This window comes from Caloenas nicobarica, chromosome 7 (assembly GCF_036013445.1).
Source record: "Caloenas nicobarica isolate bCalNic1 chromosome 7, bCalNic1.hap1, whole genome shotgun sequence".
NCBI lineage: Eukaryota > Metazoa > Chordata > Aves > Columbiformes > Columbidae > Caloenas > Caloenas nicobarica.
Genome location: NC_088251.1, coordinates 27,571,336 through 27,591,472, shown reverse-complemented (window position 1 = coordinate 27,591,472; position 20,137 = coordinate 27,571,336). Strand labels below are relative to the sequence as shown.

At 37.4% G+C, this 20,137-nt stretch overlaps 1 protein-coding gene across 1 annotated transcript; it reads right to left on the bottom strand.

Annotated features, from left to right (window-relative positions):
• Positions 1-1,444: 1,444 nt before the first annotated feature.
• On the bottom strand, positions 1,445-19,442 carry MAT1A (methionine adenosyltransferase 1A). The gene is made up of 9 exons (XM_065639319.1): positions 19,136-19,442; positions 12,206-12,283; positions 11,225-11,347; positions 9,389-9,501; positions 7,678-7,821; positions 6,695-6,913; positions 3,533-3,715; positions 2,878-3,011; positions 1,445-2,256 (listed from the first exon to the last, which is right to left on the bottom strand). Exons 1-9 carry the CDS (start codon positions 19,227-19,229, stop codon positions 2,154-2,156), a joined length of 1,191 nt encoding a protein of 396 aa, XP_065495391.1. The 5' UTR covers positions 19,230-19,442; the 3' UTR covers positions 1,445-2,153.
• Between the last annotated feature and the right edge of the window lie 695 nt (positions 19,443-20,137).

Sequence of the window (20,137 nt, the reverse complement as noted above, 5' to 3'; positions counted from 1 at the left end):
GACTGCGACACTTCCACAGAACAGTTCTATGGAAGCATGAATGGCAACTTGCCTTAACAGGCCTTTGTGTACATTACGGATAGGTAAAAGTTCATTAGCGAAACAAGTCTTTAATAATGAAGGACAAGGTTTATGTTTCTAGGCAGACCAATAGGACCTGGCTCCAAACAGTTTACATATTTGAGGCCAACACACACAACAATCTTCTTCCTTGCAAGATGAGCAACATAGAGCTGGGAAAATTGTCCCTGGGAAATTTTTGCCAACACAGTCTTTAAGATGTAGCTGCACTTTAAGATATTTTTCTGCCAAAATGTATCCAGTTGTCCAATAAGGGCAGTTGATTAATGCTCTAAGTCCTCACGAGATCAGGAGCTACACATGAACCTACCACTTGCTCATCTCCACTGACACAGTACATATAGTGCATTAGTGTAATTAATAAAGTGCTGGCTTGAACAGATAAAAGTTGTGTTTGTGACATGCTTGAAGAGAATGAATGGCGGCTTTTCTTTAATGAGCATCACAGTCAGGCACACTCTTTCCACCTCAACATCTGTTTGGTAGACACTGTACAAAGGAATTTAGTTAGGAGAGAAACATGTGGTGATAATATTTCGCCAGTGTAGAAGAGCTAACAGGACGCTGCTTAAAGCACAATGCTGGGATTAAGTGACTCTTGGGGGTCATACATAGGTAACCCTTGTGTTGCAAAATTAAGTTCATCCTTGTCGCCTATTGAGAAAACTGATCACAGAGAATAAAAGTGATCTCACATCCTCCCAATTTAAACAAACCTGAACTAATCCACAGTCCTTTGCAAAAAGTAGTTTGTCACCTTATAGGACAATACAGCACACCAGCACAGAAACATCCTTGCCCTCAGTCTAGATCACAACCAATCCACCATGCACAGCAGCTACCCTGACCTGTCCGAAGGAGCGGCTGTCACTGTCTCCAGCAGGACTGACAGGGTACCAGTACCAGACTGAGTACCGACTTCTGGCACAAACAGGGACACACTTTTTGCACAGCCTTGCTCCCACAGCTGTGGGACACACAGCCATCTAGTGGCTTGTTCTTCAGTGAGAGACTGCTGGACAGGGGAGTGGTCCAAATTTTAACTTCATGCTCTCTATATATTTGTTAATGTTCTGCAGTTATTTCGATGTACTTTATTTTATTCCCAAATTACAGCAAACGTGGTAAACCATGCAATAAACGTAACATTTAGGAGCCAAAATTACAAGAGAATACTGTATAGCACGAACCTAGAAGTTAAAAATCTAACAGTTTTTCACCAAGTTTCTATTAATCACAAGGACTAAACAGAGATCACACATGTCGTTAAAGTCATATCACAAATTCCAAAAGCTAATAAAATTCAGCTATGTTGGTAAACTAAAAAGCTACAAGAGTATAAGAGGCTGAGTTGAGATGGACCATCATACTGCAACATGAAAGAAAATAGAAAAAGAGGCACCTTTAGATACATGGTAGGAAAAAGCTTTTTATTCTATGATTGTTTTTTTAATAGGAGAACACATGTTTCAAAACCACAGGTAATTGAAACACAACAGTAACAGCACATACCCAGTGAAGGGGCTTTAAATACTACATATATGTAACCATCATCTACAAAAGAGGCTGCCATACAGTTATGTGATATTCAGCCTTTTCCTACCAAAACAACCCCCAGCTGTATGTAATGCTAACTCCAGTGAGGAAATTGGACCCCGGAATTTCCCATTGTCTAGTTAGAAGCAAGAGATCTGCTGATCCTTAGTCAGAGTTGGGAAACTTGTCTTTGCCTTTGCACATGAAAGGTTAGAGGTTCAGCCATTGGTTTGCATACCTGAGTCATACTTTGCCTTTATCAGGAGAACCAACAGAGCAGCAATAAAAAGTAAACTGTATTTTGTTGTCTTATGCTGATTAACAAAACAGACTCTGTCCTTTGTATCTTAGATAATGAAAGACACTGAGGGTTAAAAAAATCAATTTCCAAGAAAATATCCTTTTCTTTCTTTCTTTCCATTTAAAATCTAAAATTCCTTTTGTTGAACACAAAGCTGTCAAATTTGATTTTTGGAAGCATCCTCATCATTAGTGGACTTCTCTTCCATTCTGTTTTTAAAGGGTTACTGCTACTGTCAAAACACAAGTTTTTTAGGCACCTCCCATGAGAATTCATTTCTTCCAAAGTGACCATAACATGCAGTCTTCTGGTAAACGGGCTTTTTTAGGTCCAAATCCCTGTGTGTATAATAAAAAGAAGAGAAAATTCTTCACATTAAGATACGTCATGATAACTACCATTAAAATCCTGATGTCGGTATCAATTCCATGCCCTTAGTCAAGCAAGCATATTCTGGAGATGCAAGCATACCAGTAAACATGTCCGATAGAGAACCATAAAAGTGACAACAAAACTTATATGGGAAGTACAGGAAAAGTCCTTGCTATTGAGAATTTTTAATTTTAACGGAAAAGATGAAATAACCTTGAATTCCTCTTGTAAAACAAAACATATCTTTTTCACAGCAAATTAACTTAAAATTATAGGAATACAAAAGTTATTTTATTTGAATTCCACATACTATATAAGGCCAAATGCTGGAAGTATATGCTTCATATGAAATTTGAAAAGTGCATCTGTTATCTTAAAAGATATGGTACACTGGTAGATCCATAAAAAGTATCAACTGTGAAGAGTGACAGAATGGTAGAATGAGAGAAAGTCTTTTTGTACTGCATGGAACAATCCCACGCTAGTTCAAGATGCTGACTCTTAAATTGTTACATCTAATGGTTTTGAAAGAAATCACTTCTAGGATGTGATCACCAATATATTTTAATTTTTGTGTGTTTCTATACCTGACAATGACTCCAGGCCGAAGATCAAAGTTTTTGTGCACAATGTCCAGCAGCTCTTTCTCTGTTTTTTGGGAAGTTCCATAAGTGAATAGTGAAATGGACAGTGGGTGAGCTACCCCAATGGCATAGGAAACCTATGGCAAAAAAGAAACCATAGCAAATAAACACAGCACCTCGGCTGGCAACAGTATGCAACAGAATAAAGCATTCACTCATGAACCATCTTAAGAAAACTAAGGCCTCTCCTTCACTTCCCATATTTATGCAATCTGTATTTGTAGAAGAAAAACAACAACAACAAGAAAAACAAAACTTTGAAAATGCTGAGTTCTCTGAATAACTTTCTTCCCCGTGATGTGGTTGCCCCATGCTTAATTCTATGACAGTAAGTATAAGAGGGCTGAGGGCTCAGTAACTGTCCAGAAAAACAGCCAATAAAATGAAAGCTAAATTAGAAGTTCCAGCTTCAAGAAGCTGATAGCACATTAACAACATTATAGTGGTCATGAATTGAGCACATCAAGGTCTTCCTTTCTTCAACCCCAAGCCATCACCAAGACTGCTTCTACTACAGTGTCTCATACAATGTGTATTCAAGGTAAAGTTGAAAAGGAAAAATCTTTTTTAGAAAAGCAGCATTCATAGCGAACCATACCTGAACCAGTACACGGCGACAGAGCCCAGCTTTCACAAGAGACTTGGCCACCCAACGGGCTGCGTATGCAGCTGATCGATCCACCTTCGTATAGTCTTTGCCAGAAAAGGCACCACCTCCATGGGCTCCCCAGCCACCATAAGTATCCACAATGATCTTTCGACCAGTAACACCAGCATCACCCTGAATCAGTAAAAGAATTTATTCACTTTACAACCCATTTTATTACAACTCTCAAACAAGGCTACGCATCCTTCAGCGGACTAAAACAATGTGTAAGTTAAGTTCACCACATATGGGTTGCTGTGGGGTAGGAATGAACTTATTTCACTGAGTTACAGCAGCTATAAATATTTTTTAAAGCCAGATTCATAAGACAAGACATTCGCAAATAGTGTTTGGTAGTCAAGCAAACAGGCTTACACCCAGATAGCTAGAACATGCACTGCCTGCTTCAAAAGTAAATATTCCAGACAATACGGAAACTTTGGTTTATAAGTTACCTGTCTACCACATCCAAACTGAACACAGAATATTGCTGACAAACCATGTGACATATAGGGACCATTGAGAGATTTTACACTGTTAAAAAAAAATATAATCAAGCTTTTATATCTTTTGGTCAAAATCCAAAGTTCTGTGAATATTAAATAGCTTATGTCTTTTCTGTATTTACCATCAAAAGGTATGCACCATTACATGTAGGCTGGCACCTAATACTTCCTTTGCAGTAACACAAGAGAGTGTCACACAAATATGTACTAAAAACACATTTCCAAGCCCAAAATAGTTATAGTGTAATTTAAGCTACACACAACAGGTATGGAGTAGTAGGCAGTTATAGGCAATTGAGAAAGAAGGATTACTTCTCTCTAAGAACAGATACTTATAGATGAATGTTCTAAAATATTAAATAAGGAAGCACAGATAACCTTTTAGCTGCCTACACAGCTATCCTGATTGCTCCTCTCAAGTACTTGATATTTTCATTTGATCTTGGTTAGCTGATCGGTACCTCACTGATTGTCTGACCCCTCAATTTACTAAATGCTTAAGCTTTCTGGTGTGAATGCAACCATGGTCAAATTTGAAATTCAGTTTCTACCTGTGCAGGCAGGTTTGAAATTCTTTGCCTACAGAATATCATGCCAGTAAAATTCAACCGCTGGAATGTTTTCACAGCAAACACAAGCAGAGAGAGAAAGTTTTTCTTTAAAAGACTGTGCGTATACATAGAAGGAAAACTTTGGTACTGTTTGTTCCATTCTGCTAAGAAAGCAATGAGACATAAATCTGAATTGCAGATAGCTGAGCTTGTCTAAAGGAACCTGTCCTCCTGAGGTTCTGCTTGACTCAAACCTTAATTTCTGGTGGCACGGACAGTTGCAATGAGAACACCTTCTGTGCCATCATGACTTCACTGCAAAACTGAGTGAAAGGAAGAGAAATGGACAGCTGAAAGGAAAAAAAACACCCCTCATTTTAAAGGTGCTGAAAGAGCACAAATGCATTTGTGAAGCGTGTGGTAGTCACTTTTGCAACAAGCTGTAATGTCCTCACAGTACCAGCGGGTGTTGCGGTAGGGAACACGGTGACAGCAGCGAAATTACTAATTTTGCCATAGCCAGAATTCAGGGTATCACCCTGCTTGAAAACGTAAGGTGAAAATCCCAGATGAAATACATGTGTCTTCCTTAGATGAACTGAGCTGGTGACTAAGACAGCCTTCCATAGCTAGCATTGTTAAAAATAAAACTTAGTAATACTCTTATGAAAAGTAATCAGGAACTTAAAGACATAAATGACAAAGAAAGAAATAGTTATTTCTGGTTGCTGCAATGCTACTATAAATTGCACAAGAGATGATAGCAGTTGTAAGGCCATGGACACACGGGCAGATTGACCCATGCTAAGTAAACTTATCCAGGTTTACAAAGCTACAAACATCCACTGCAACATACCTGTGTTTGTATGTGCAAACAAAAGCAATACAGTTCCACCACAAGAGTAGAAAAGGTATTCCTGGTTGGCTTAGCAAATGGAACATTTTTATATGGGTGCAGCTCAATGTACACCAGAAAATTTTCATGTGTAGCCTTATTTTTGCACGTAGCTATGATTGCTGCATTGGTTCATTTGCTCCAAGCTGCAGCTCAAGTTTGCCTCTTAATTTGTCCATAGACTAGGATGTCAATGATAGGCAAAATTACAGTGATACAACCAATTCAACTACACAAAACTACACTTTTTGTATAATCATTATTATAATCACAAAATCATAATCTCAACACCTTCTTACCTCTTCCACGGCACTAATGTAAAAAAAAAGACAGAGCACCTTAGAAATAATTCTGGAAAATTCCAGTAAATGAATGAACTTGAACAGCAAAGGAAAAACAACGTCTAGTTGGATTTGTTGTAAAATTTGACCTAACTTCAGGAAGGAGCTTTGAAATTTTGCCGTGATAGTTCTGAAGGAAACTGAAACCTAAAACATTGAGAATGATGAATTTGTTTTCAAAACCTAAATCTCAAAAGTCCTGATCCTACAGAATGTAGAAGTTCTGCATGACTTATGTGAGTGCAGGATCAAATTATAAATTATAAATTATAAATTATAATTATTGCATAGATAAAGCAAAAGTAACCATTATGTTCTCACCAGGAGAAGCCTATCAGGGGCTGATTTTCAGAACAGATGGACACCTTCAGCTCTCATTGGTGTCGCAGAACAGTGCAAGCGATATAAATCTGAAAACCAGGTTTACTATAAGAGACTTAAACCTTCTCTTGTCCATCTATCTATAAAGCTTGCTTTCCATGAGAAAGGATTGTGTGTCTCACTCGGTGCTGGACTTAAGAAGGTTTGAGAAAACCCAGAGGTGGGCTGTACGTTCCACAGGCAATATAAGATTCAGCTCAACTTGCCTGCCTAGTCACAACACATGCGTGATATAACCATGCCCTCAAAGGCTGCTTTGGAATGCAGTACATGAAATCCTGGGTGCTTCTCCCACATAAAACTGCAGTTAAAACTTCCACTAGACAGCTTGCTTCTCACAGCCTAGGACAGACATGCCAAAAAGGTGAGCATTTCTTTTAAGACACACATCCAATGACTAAGGCAATCTGATAAAAGCACCAAAATAATACAACACAAACCTGAGGTCCTCCAATAACAAAACGTCCACTAGGTTGAAGGTGATAAATAGTTTTCTCATCCAGATATTTTGCAGGGACAACAGCTTGAATCACACGATCCTTCAGGGTTTTGCGCATACTCTCTAGTGAAATGGTTTCATCATGTTGCACAGATATCACAATGGTGTGAACACGCACTGGGATGACTGCTCCATTCTCCTGGATATACTGAACTGTGACCTGAATAGAACAGGGGTAAGGAAGATAAAAACAAAGTTGCTGTAAAATCAATTACTTGTCTCCATCAAATGACATGCTCTCCTATTCCAAGAGAAAAAATCTAGCAAAATGTCAATGCTGACATTATAATGATCACTGCTGACATTGTTACCAAGGTATGAGAAATTAAGCCTATTGCTTAATTCTTTCTTTGTGCAGTGCTGAGGGAAAACAAAACCAAAACCAACCAAACAAAAAACCAAATGAGAACAAACAAACAAAAAGAAAAAAACAAAAATGAAAAGACCCAATATGGACAATCTCATTTTCTATGAAATTGTCCCAAATTTGTCTTTTGGTTGGGATTTCCAGCAAAATGCCCAAGTCTCAGCAATTCGTGTTCTCAGTGCATCTTCAAAAAGGCCAGCCTGAAACCCTAAATACAAATAAATCCTTTGGATCTGGTGTCACTTTTCAAAAGATCACAGACCACTTTGGTTTGAAGGGAGATGCAAGCATACATAAAGAAACATAAAATGTTTCTTCACTGGTAGATGGTTAAGTGCTCTTAGTACTCTGATACAGGTTAACCATTTTCAAGCAGTAAAGGAGACAGTATCATCAGCAGTGGAAGTGCTTTATATACTACTTGTAGGTTATATAGTAGGAATCCTGATACTCTGTACACCATCAATTGTTGGTTTTTTTTTTTTAAAAATAAGACTTCTAGGAAAAAGAAAAGGTGTTAGTTTTCAACTATCTGGACTATCCATAGCAGTATTTACCTGTGTCTTAGAGTCAGGTCTCAGCCAAGGAAGTTCTCCGTTACGCCTCAGCTCTGCTAACCTGGCATTCAGTTTATGAGCAAGAATAATTGTTAGAGGCATACATTCTTCTGTCTCATCTGTTGCATAACCAAACATCAAACCCTACAGGAGGAGAAAAGATACTTCAATCACTGTTAAAAACACCACAATGAAAGGCAACACGATTTCATGTGAAGCAAACAGTAAACAGTACCCTCAGGTTTACTTTCTACTGTTTTACATAACAGCACAAGAAGCCTAAACTCAAATCAGGCTCCAACATGCTACAGTGTAATGAGAAACGAACCATGTTCCTAGAATTTTTCACTTAAAGTTTAAAGGTTTACATGTTAAGCTGGAAACCTGGACAAAAATCGAGAAGATTATGTGAAAAACAAACAAACAAACAAACAAACCAACAAAACCTCAGAGGTTCTTTCACAGAAAAAAAATCTGTTGGAGCAAAACAATTTCAGGACTATTCTGTCATAGGAAAGGTGCTCTCATTAGCCTGGATAGGTTGTAGAGGCTTTTATGTATGAATACAGAGACACTCATACTGCAGTTCACATCTGACATTTCAGAGGAATGGGATATGAATACTCCATGAAAGACGTACCACCCAACAGTTAAGGCACCAGCCTCAGATTTTCAATGCCACACGCTTCTAGTCACAGCTTCTATTGTTACTCAGTCATGTTCCCTGCATCGAGTTACAACCTGTTAAATAGAGTTGGCAGCATTTTCTTCCTCTTCATCCAGTGTCAGTTGTGATTAAAAAAAAAGACAGGAAGATACTTTGATACAATGGGAAGGGAGGCCATCAAAGTACCACAGAAAGTCAGATATCTTTTCATCTTCTGTAGTATTATGTCCCCATGACAGCATAAAAACATTTTAGTTTATTCCTCAAGGGGTTTTTGAACAATATTAGCTTGGCTCCCGGACTCTGATATCTCCACTTATGTTTCTCAACAGCATTGTTATAAACTAGATATTACTACTAATGATAACTACTGTAAATGTTAAACTCACTCATACTGGCATCAGTCAGATTATGGAGTTTTTATGTTAGCATCTTTCTCTTGGGAACACACCATAATTACCTACATATGTTATTTAGCTCATAGAAATGCAGCTTGGACAGCCTTAATTATGTGGAACATCTATTACAATAGCTGCCTCTGGGAAATAAGTGAGAATTAAAAGTACTCTGATGTATTTGCGTTCATCGTGCTAATGTTGCAGACAGTTGAAACATCGCCTAATTTTTTGCTGTGTAAAATCTCTAGAGCTCTGTGAAAGTGAAAAGATCCTTTGTTTATTCCATCTTTGAAGACAGGTCTGGCTGCAAGATGTATAGTCTAATGAATCTAAAGCTACTCAACAAAAACACTAAATACATAAGCAAAAAACCTTTGCTAAGTTCTAAAGGGCACATTCTCTGCTACTACTACAAGCTGCCAGAGCTCTCCGGACTTGCATGGAGTGCTATAACAAACACCAGGCAAAAGTCTGCACTCCAAGAATTTGCAAGTGTTTCAATAAAATTATGCTTTTTATTCTTGGCTAACTCAAGATGGAAGCATGGAAACCTTCCCATGGGTTTTGATTTAGAAAATAAGGCAATGAGGTAGGGTAAACTTTCCATTCAAACAGCTTTGGTGTTTAGATGTAATGTCATGTCTACCTGATCTCCAGCACCAACATCCTCTTCATCCCTATGTAGATGAACACCTTGGGCAATATCAGGTGACTGCTGTTCCAGTGCCACTAGAACGTTACAAGTCTTGTAGTCAAAGCCTATTTGGAAAAAGGAATAGCGGCAAATTAGTGTTTTCTGTCACAATTAAGGGAAGCAACATGGAACCATATGACAAAATTTTCATTCTGAAGGATACTGCATTGAGAACTCACAACCTAACTGCTATTTTTAGTGACTTTTTTTTGTCAATACAACAACATTTAAAACCTTTTTTTGGGAGGGGGTGGGGCATATAGGGTTGTCTTTATTGCCTGTTACTGCTTGTTTTCTCTCGTATTGGCAACCTGTGCCCAACCAATTCAGATTATGAATTCTTAACTGCGGAAAACTAGTCAAAAAAGTAAATAATCAGCTTCTCCCAAATAAATAGTATTAAAAACCTCTACTTAAATTCCTAGGAGCTGATGTTTTCAGCAACTTAAGGCTCTGCTCTCCAATACATTATTTTCAATACATGCAAAGCAGTGTCTGTACCTAAATCTCTTGTGGGAGTTTGTATGAGAGCCACAAACAGAGAAAAAAACAGATTCAACTCTCACAGAAAATCTGGAAGTGGGAATTTATTTTACATTACTTTCAAAGACCAAAAGGAAGGTTTTAAAAAGAACTTGAAAGATTTACAGAAGATTGTGGCAAAATTCTCCATCTCTTCCTAGGTATATTAATAGTAACTTGCTTCTCTCCAAATCTAACCTTTCCTAGAACTATTGCTACCGGCAGCTGCTGAACAAACTCATGTTCAGACAAAACAACATATATACATGTCCATATTCATATGAATCATTTGAAAAATGCTCTTCACTCTCTTATAAGTAGGCTATGTAGAGAAGAAAATTATATTTCTGTGTGCCATTGTTTAACTTTTTTTTTTTACTTCTGCATAGAAATGTTTTTTTACTCGGTCACTGCATCTCCCCTTATGATTTCTGGCAGCTAGGATAAAAAGGAGATTTATGACCTACTAGATTTGCCAGCATTTTCTGAAAGCACTGCTGTTACGTGATAGTAGAGGTAACCTGCAAATGTGCTGCTATAATAGTCTCCCGCCACAATCTCCATATAAATTCAACAGCAATTAAAGTACTGCAAGAAACAACTTTTTTTTTAACCAAAAGCTCTTAAAAGAAACACTTCACTGTAACAGTATACTTGGAATACTTGTAATGTATAAACTGACATACAGCAAATCAGGTTAAATGTGTCTGGTATATAAAGCGTTTTGTCTTTTTTATCATTTGTACATTACACAAAATGGATTTGGACTGCACACTCCTCAGTCTAGGAGGAGTTCTTCAGAGCTAACAGAGCACCTTGCAAAGTGAGAACCCGCTTTACATCTGGGCATTCTAGATGCTACCACAGTACATACACACAGCGTTACAGTGAAATGAACTAGGTTTCTTCTTCCCACTCTTTCACATTAAGATGCTTCAATCAGCTTGCCAAATGAATAACCAAGATTCAAGTTCTTGCAGGTTTGAAAGAGCAGTAGATTCTGTGGCTCAAGTTGCAGTTAATTATTCTGGCCTAGTACCACAGTTCCAAATATATTCTGCCTGCTCCATTTCAGTTTTAACTCATATATGATGGTTTTTCTACTTACTGGGATAAAGCCAGAAATCGTATCACGTAGCACCATGTAAGCAGCTTTCACACAGGATATTCAGTTTTTATCAAGCCCATATATGGAAGTGGTGACAGACCTGTTTTGCAGTTGCCTATTGCTTGCTCTTCAAGGATTTTATGAGTTTTTCCACCAACCTTTAGCTGAATCATCATAGCCAATATTTCTAATTGCATCTCGGACAACTCGTTGATAATCCACAATAGCGTGAGATGTGATCTCCCCACAGAGCAACACCATTCCTGTTTTACATACTGTCTCTGAAAAGAGAGATGAAAACAGGATTACGACAGCAAAATAAACCAGCCCACTAAGATAAATAACAATGTTTGTGATGATGGTGATTTTGAAAGATCTACTGGTTATATACAGTATAAGTCCTTTCTACCCGTATTTTTAGCGTTATAAGCTCCTTCTACAACAAGTCTTTTCATACTCACCATATGTCTGAAAGTAAGGAAAAGACTAATATGTCCAATTTACAAATGGGAAAGTCAAAAACTGAGCATGATTCAGTGATATGCACAGATTTTAGTGAAGTAGAGCATTAAACTGTGATTTCTAAATGCACTTAATCACTCTAAGATACATACTGAGGCTAAACAAAACTCATCAGTGATCAACCACTTTGAAAACTTGCCTCTAGTCCCAGAAAGCAGAATCTGAAGATGGGGTTTATTTACATAATACATGGACTGAGATAATGACCTGAGAGTTGATAGTACAACCCTTTCTGAAGAGATTTCAAAAAACAAGCAGTTATGGGGACTTGGACTGAAAAATTAGTACTTTTTTAGATGTAGTAAATGAACTTTTCAACAAAACATTCAAATATTCTTTCAAAAATCCACTGTAATGAAGCCAAATCTGTTTCTCCCAGGAAAATTCAGTCCACACACAGAATTAATTATCCTATCCTTCTACAGCTTACTTAGGCTTCAGTCTTTACAAAAACTTTTACTTTTTCTTCTCATCTCTCCTTCTTTTGAAGACTGTAATTCTCATGTCATTTTTTGAGAGTAGAATGAGCCAGCAAATAATAGCATCAAGCTCTTTGCAAACATCATAAAAAAAGAACAGTGACCGGGTGATCACTTAAAGAAAAGCAGCAAACTTACCACAAGCAACCTTGGCATTTGGGTCCTGTTTGAGATGGGCATCTAGAACAGCATCGCTGATTTGATCGCAGATTTTATCTGCAAGACACCAAAGCTGTGATTCAAAACCATAGCACTCAATATGAAACGTGGACTGTTTGCATCACTGTGAATAGGTAGATATTTCAGCAAGGAATTCTTTTGTTGCTTATTACTGGAGTATTTAAGCTAGCTAAATAGAAAGACATATGAAACATCCCGCAAGCAAAGTCAGTAGATACAATAGGGAATTAACTTACTGTTGTAAACTAACAGACTACAACTTTACCTGTAGTTCATTCGTTCTTTCTTTCTTTCTTTTGTTCTTTCTCTCTTTCTCTCTTTCTCTCTTTTTCTCTCTTTCTTTCTCCCTTCCTTCCTTCCTTCCGTCCCTCCTTCCTCCCCTCCTTCCTTCCTCCCCTCCTTCCCTTTTTAATGAATAATGAATCTTAATCAAATAATGTAGCTAATCTGATGAATACAGAACTGCAGCACCCATAACAATGCCTTCCACATTAAAATGGCAATTTTTCTCATATAATTTAATTGTATTGTTTAGATGTTGCCATAACATGCTCTATGGCAAAACAAATTAGTCTCCTGCCTTGACAATTGCAACGTAATCTGTTGGAAAGCAATGTTTTGTTAGAGTATGTCATTAGAGACTTTCAATACATTTAACCTCAAGTCAAAATAAATTCTCATTTTTTTTCATGAGAAAGGTGTCTATTTAGCTAAGAGGGACAAATCAAAGACTAGAGAACTAATGTGATTTGGACACTCATGTTCCATATTAACCACTTCAAGACAAAAAGAATCAACACAAGAGACGATTAGCAAATGTAGGCTGCATTGGAACTTTCGGCCTTGAAAGAGCTGTACATGGGTTACTAAATTTGAGACAACTACTTCCAAACAGGAATCAGACACCATTCTTGCAATTTAGTTAGAAGTCCAAATGAACCTTGTTTAGCAAGACTGGGGACGAAGGTGGCAGGGGTGATTAAAATGTATCTCTTCTTGCTCTCTTTTCCATTTATATAAGGAAATACAGCCATATTTTCAAGGATAAAAGAAAAAAAATATTGATGAAAATACGTAAATTTTTATTACCTGGGTGGGACCACAGAGCAAGTGGGATAGGATGACCTTCTTAATGTAGGTCCAATGCCCTGTAGTAAACTCCTAGTGACTGGAACGTCTTTGTAGTCTTTTCACCAACCAGAGCTTCTATGCTAGGAACAATCTTTATCCCTGTCCTTACTCCAGATGAAGCATGTCTCACCTGCGCTAGATGCCAGTTTCCAACGTTTGTCTAAGCTCACTGTATGGCACATGCAGGGATATTATATGCATTATTTTCAAAACTTTAAAGAAGAGTACAAGTAATACCATATGACTGATTCCTCCTCTTTTCTCCTCGTGGCATCTATCTGGTACAAAGAACCTTATGTTCGCTTTGCGTGCTGTGGTTGAAATTAATTTATGGACTAAAACTCTCATGAAATGTCTCCAGGGAGCATTAGCCATAGTAGGCAGGGAAATCAAGAAGTGAAGATTTAACAGGATGTTTTCATGGTGTTTTTTGAGGGTTTTTTTTGCATGAAATGTATCAGTACCTACACTATTTCATGGATACTGGTAGATAGAAAAGCAGATCTCCTGCTTCTGTCTTACCGAAATAACACAGCAAACATTCATGAACAAAAAGCACAGCCCACATTTACAGAAGGAGAGAGTTTGTCTTACAAAACTGTTACTCTGAAAAGATTGTAATAAAAAACCAGATGAATGGTTGTCAACAGAAATGAAATAATCTCCATACAATTGCATTAGTGAGACTGCTACAGAAATACTAGATTTTGGTGGTGGTATTCCAAAGATGACATTAAGAAACTGTGGGAGGGTTTAGGAAATACTGAGAAGAATGTCCCAAAATCAGAAAAATCTGTCTTACAGGATTAAATCAATCAAGCTCAATCTAGTTTTGAAAGGCTGAAGGAAAGGCAGACTACCAGAGGAAACCCTTATATAGGCATCGGGATCACAGTCTCTAAAAATCTAGAAATAATATGCTGAGAGAAAAGTCTTTGTCTGATGGACAATAATGTAACTAGAGTTGATAGCTGGAAATCAAAGAGAGACAGATAAAGATTCAAAAAGGAAAATCTAAAAAGGCAAGAGCCATTGAAACCGTCCATCTAGTGGTATGCAGGAGTCCTTGTTCCTTTGAATGTCTGGATAAAAACTGGTTAACTTTTTAAAAAGTATGAATGAAAATCAACCATCATTTACTGGCATGTTTGAAGAATCCTTGCATGAAATATTATTGTGTATGGGCATCAGACCAGATTATATATCAGAGGTCCCTTCTGGTCTTATATGAGAATTTAAACAATTAAAATAATATACTAGAATAATTCAGTCTACTATTCTGATAGCATACCTTTAGATTAAAATAGGCTGAGACAAATCAGTTCAACAATTCGTGTCATATCTGATTGTTGGTGTAACAACTGGCAGTTCTAGTGCACCTAGATCCAAATTCAGATACAGATACATATATCGAAACTGGAAAGAGAAATCTAGCTGAATGATTGGCTGATTAATGCATTAAAGGCATGTCTATCATTAAAGGTCTCTGGTGTAAAATAAAACCAGGCGTTCTATTTTTAGCAAAGCTTAGCAGGCTTTGTGCACCCTTCATTCTGTTATTTAAATTTCTCATCTCAGCCATCCCGTTTCTCTTATTAGCTGCTAAATGTGACAGAATATATTTGTCCATCATTTCCTTCCTTTTTTTGTTCCTTCTTTATTGGAAGCAAGGAAAGCATAAAGGACTTCCTCTAGTGAGGTATTATCATCTTAAAAAATTATGTAATAAGTAAGAATTCAGTTCATGCATACCTTCATGTAGTGAATTACTATCCAAGAGGATAAATATTGCAAAAGGGATGTCTAGGCTGAGGATTTCTTGACTGAGCAGGAAAGCACTAGATAACCATGAATTCTTTTCATGAAAACAAATCATCCCACAGACCCAGCCTTATGGCAGAGATGTCAATTAGCCGTAAAATAGCTCTTGCTAACTGTAAAAGGAATGAATGAGTCTAGGGAAGCTGATGATAAACCCTACTCAAATGCCCACTTGTCAAATTATGAGGTAAAGGAGGTGTTCAATATCTCCAATAATTAGGAGCTTCATAGTTTTCCACAGTTGGGCATAAATTTGTTTAATGAATCTAGACTATGTAAGAGCCTAAAACAAGCTGTGACATCTGCAAGTTCTCAAGACCTCCCCAAGAATTCAGTTTCACAGATTCACCACACACACACACACCATCTACGAACAGCAGTAATAACTGAAAATGTAATTCAAAAAACCTCTGCCCTTTGAAGCACAACAAACGTGTACAACCACACTTCTGGCTTTGATGGTATAATAAATATAATAAATGTTGAACTTTTCAAAATGTGGGGTGGATTTTCTTAAAAACCTGTGATCATCAAAATAAAATTTGGTATTTTTAATGATACATCATTTATATCAACAGAGAAAAATAATTTTAAACTAGAATGTGAAATTATATATTCAAAATATGATAAACTGAGCAATTCCCAGTTTTCTGGTGACAAATTAAAACAGTCAAGAAACACAGATACTTATCATGAGCACTTCATCAAAAAATAAGGTTTCCACCAAAGAAGTTTCACTAGAAAGACTTTGAATAGCTGAACTGAGCTATATTACAATTTTCCTATTTAAAAGACTCTTGAGGAGTCCTAATTGAAAACTGCAGTGGTACTTCAATATTAACACTACATTGTTTAAACGTCTTGTACATCTGTTCTCTTTGTTCGATATATAGTTTACTGAAATAGTATGTATATTGTTAAGTGTATACAATGTTAGATATTGTTAAGTGTATATAATGTTAGATATAAGACACGCAAGCATTGACCTGCTGGAAAGATCTGCATTTTCCATTTTTTGGTTTTGGGTTTTTATTGTGATTTTTTTTTTCTGTGGATATCCAGAAGATACACATATATTTTAATATGGTTGAAAATCTGAGGGTGCTTTTAGCAGAGGTTTTCCCTTATATTTTTAAAGAGATTCCTTGATACTTGCTGGAAAACTAAATGACATTCTGTTGTTGGGCAATTCTACCTAAGTCACACCAGATAGTGAAAGGAATTAGTCCCAACTGGTTTGGCACCTGTAGGACATTGTGGGTCAGAGAAGCACACAATGCCTTTCGAAGCACAGTGAAACCATTGTGCAGCACAGACAGATGCTACTGGACAAAGCAGAATGGAGTAGTGACAAAAACCAAGATGTATATTTAAAAAAAGAAAAAATATTTTCTTTTCCCCATGCTGCTATCTATGTGATTTTATTTCATTGAAATGAAGAAGTCACATGTAAGTCTTCAGAGAGTTTGGCATTTAAACCACTAAATGCTAAGATTAAAGGCCTGGAAGGAAGTCTCAAATTTTATACCCGAGTGATTTTGAAGAATTTGCACTGGGAAGAGTCTTCAATGAAGTCATTGGGGAGCATGGGTAATAACTGTATGTTAATTATTGCCAGCCATTACTTGCTTCTATGGAATTTGGGCTTCTTAGTGACATAGAACTCTTAGGCATTGTACAGATATAAGGCAGTTCTCTGTATACCCAAATAAATAAGCATGTAATTTCTCCTGCTTTGTTTATTAAGAAGAAGGTCTCCATTAAAGCACTCGGTCCTCAGCTAATATAATCAGAACAATTCAAATTTCCACCAGACAAAGATCTAGTTCGGGATCTTTACTTCACATAATGCCCTCTAGCAAAATTATACTATCACATACAGAAGAGAAATAATCAAGAGCACACAATCCATTTGATATCAAACAGAGGAACTCAAAACTCATAATAAAATTCTTGTGCTACTGATAATGTCAGAAGTCCAACTACAGCCTCAGATCCTGGGACCCATTTTAAGAAACAGCCAAGATTTTCCTGGGTGATAAAAAACTAATGGCATGTCTATACCTCTTTTGTAAAACCAGCCAGGGAAAAGAGTGGTTTGCTAGGACGTAAGGTTGATCAATTTGCTGTCAGGAACGAGAGCTATCACTGAGATGATTAAGACCTATTACTGGGCTGTGTTCAGGAACAAGAATTCACAGGACCACCCAGAGCTGCATACTGTCAACCTGTCCTCCCTCAATCTGGAAAATGTGGATCTTTGTCATAGGTGTTTGGGTTTTCATGAAGAACCTAGGCTGTCTAAGAAAGTATAAGCATCACAGTCTTGAAAATATCTGAGTAAATTTCAGTTTCCCACTCCCTCTACAATACACCTCTTGGGTAGCCACTTCGCATCTCACAGTATTCAAAGATCTGGCAACCTCTGCCAGATGAAAGGCTGTACACAAATCTAACAAGTGGTACCTTTGCCTGCCAAGTAGTTCAGCACAGGAGGAAAATAATGCTCATGGGGCTTAAAAGAAGGCCTACTGAGGGCCAAAAGAGTTTTTGGAAATAAAGAAGGGAGCGTGAATAAGAACTAAAAAATGGGCTAAATTCTAAAACAAGAAACAAGACAAAAAGAGAATTGGTAAAGGAAGCAAACCAAGGGACAAAGCTAAACCTGGGGACTCACTTGAACTCTTCCTGTTCTGAGACTTATCTATTACTGCCCAAGGGGGATTAAAAATTATGATTAGAGTAATACAGATTGTGACATGTTATATTTGGAAATACCATGAACAATTTAAAATTACTGTATTGCATAATGTTATTTTCCTACAAAACTACATTGCGCTATAGACACTGGATGTAATTATATATAAGTTTGAGATGGGACCTATGTCCCAAGTACCAAATAAGGTTGTCATTTTCTAATTGTGTTACATCAGAAAGAACCCCAACTGGCTTAACTTGATGTAGCTGCCTTGACATTGACAGAGAGGTACTCAATTGCATCAGCCATGGATTTGACCTGAAGTAATAAGTTAATATTCTAGAAGACTTTCAGAATTATAGACATAAAATTCTCACTACTGACTTTTTTTATCCTCTGGTATGTCATTCCATCCATTTATGATTTACTCACATGAGTACAGATCTGAAAAAGCCTTGCTATAGCAAAAGGCACAGGACACCAAATCAGCTTCTGAAAGAAATACACTTTTCAGGACATCAAACAATCCATTGTCCCTTGGCCTCATTTGGGGGAACACTTGCTGTTGACATAAGGTACATGTTTATGGCAGATGAACATTTGTTTTCAATAAAACCGAACTAACCTCTGCTGACCCTACATAAAGTTTAGCAAATAACTGTCCACTATTTGCTCAAGCAATTGCATATATTGCATCAGATGATGGAATGGAAGGAAAATAATCAGCAACTTTGCCATGTACAGCTGCTGAGATCATTGATTTTTAAAGGCTTTAAAATAGCCTGCTTAGAGATATTCCTGTCATTGGTGACAGTTTTAGAGCATAGCATATATGCAGGACAGTTGCACAGGGCCCATAAAGATATGGAACTTGAGAAGCAAGCTATGTGTTCTTATCCATATGTGAAACTGGAGTCTATCAGAGATATAGCAGTGTCTACACAGTAATACTGGAAGAAATTTCAATCAAAAGGAAGGAGCAGCAACCATAAACCCCACTGCCCCCTCAGTGTAACACACACCCTGCAAAGGCACGTAAACTCCGGTTGGAAGCACCCTAGTTATAGTAGTTCTATAGTCTATATGGACAAGGTCCAACAGCAATAAAGTAAAAAGTGCCCTGTTACAAATAACTTCCATAACAAGATAAATAGCGGAAGAATTCTTCTTTGGGCTTTTAAAATGTTTTAAATAAAAATATTAATACTTTTACACATTTGCCAGAGTTGGTTTCTTACCTGGATGCCCTTCTCCCACGGACTCCGATGTGAACATGAAAGCCCCTTCATCATCCAGCGTGTAATCACATAAACCATCCACTGGCCCATTCATGATCGTGATGCTTTTCCTGACAGATTATTATGAACAGTGGCTAAAGAGTTCTGCCTTCAGTGCCTTCTCTTAAAGGAGAAGGTTCTTTACCAGCAGGACTATTGCTGTCTTCACTTATTACCTCTTAAACTAACTTGAATTTCAGTGTGTGAAATCAGTGTGTGCTTGCATCTGTGTACACATGCAAGGAGTATGCATGCGCCTGAAGCCTGTATCCCTACCTAGCCTGATCTGTCAGTCCCTGAGCTGCTCCTATATATGGAAAAGTGAAAGTGCCTAGAGAATCATGTGAGGAAAATGGAAGAGCCCATTTCTTGGCAGGGGAGTTAGTTAACTTTAGGATATTTCACTAATTAACTCAGTTCTTGGAAACATTCTAGACTCAACCCGTGCGAGATTGGTTATCTTAGCAAATCAACTGAGCATGAAGTAGTCCAGGAGTCCTGGTGACAGCTCAGGTCAGCTGCTTCTTCACTTTGTCTCTCCCCTAATGCTGGGATCTGTGTTGGTCTCGCAACTGTGTGTTGCGGTTTTACAGGCATAGATAAAAAGATCCACAAATGCAGGTTTTTCCTAGCAAGAGACTGGAAGAAGTTTGCTCTGCATCATATAACTATATTTTCGTTTTACTTTTTCATCTCTTGAAAAGTAGAATTCTCTCAGGAAACTCTTTTTTTTTTTTTTCATTTTCATTCCTTCTTCATGTACATTTGAGAGACGAAGCATCTGATAAGATCTAGCATGACGAGTGTTTCTTATTTATACAGACCCCTCCCTTCAGCCTTTGCTTTTCTTTTCCTCTGTCCTCTCTTCTATTAATTTAGATCCAGCTTCTCTTTTTGTATTATATTCTCATATTCCATAACCCTTAGAAACACACTAACTGCCACATCTGAGTACTCAGTGCT

Coding starts and splice junctions, on each gene's coding strand:
- MAT1A (XM_065639319.1), bottom strand. CDS start 19,229: ATGAATGGGCCAGTGGATGGTTTATGTGATTACACGCTGGATGATGAA. Junction 12,284..19,135: donor CGTGGGAGAAGGGCATCCAG/GTAAGAAACCAA, acceptor GGTGTCTTGCAG/ATAAAATCTGCGATCAAATC. Junction 2,257..2,877: donor CGGCCTGGAGTCATTGTCAG/GTATAGAAACAC, acceptor TTATACACACAG/GGATTTGGACCTAAAAAAGC.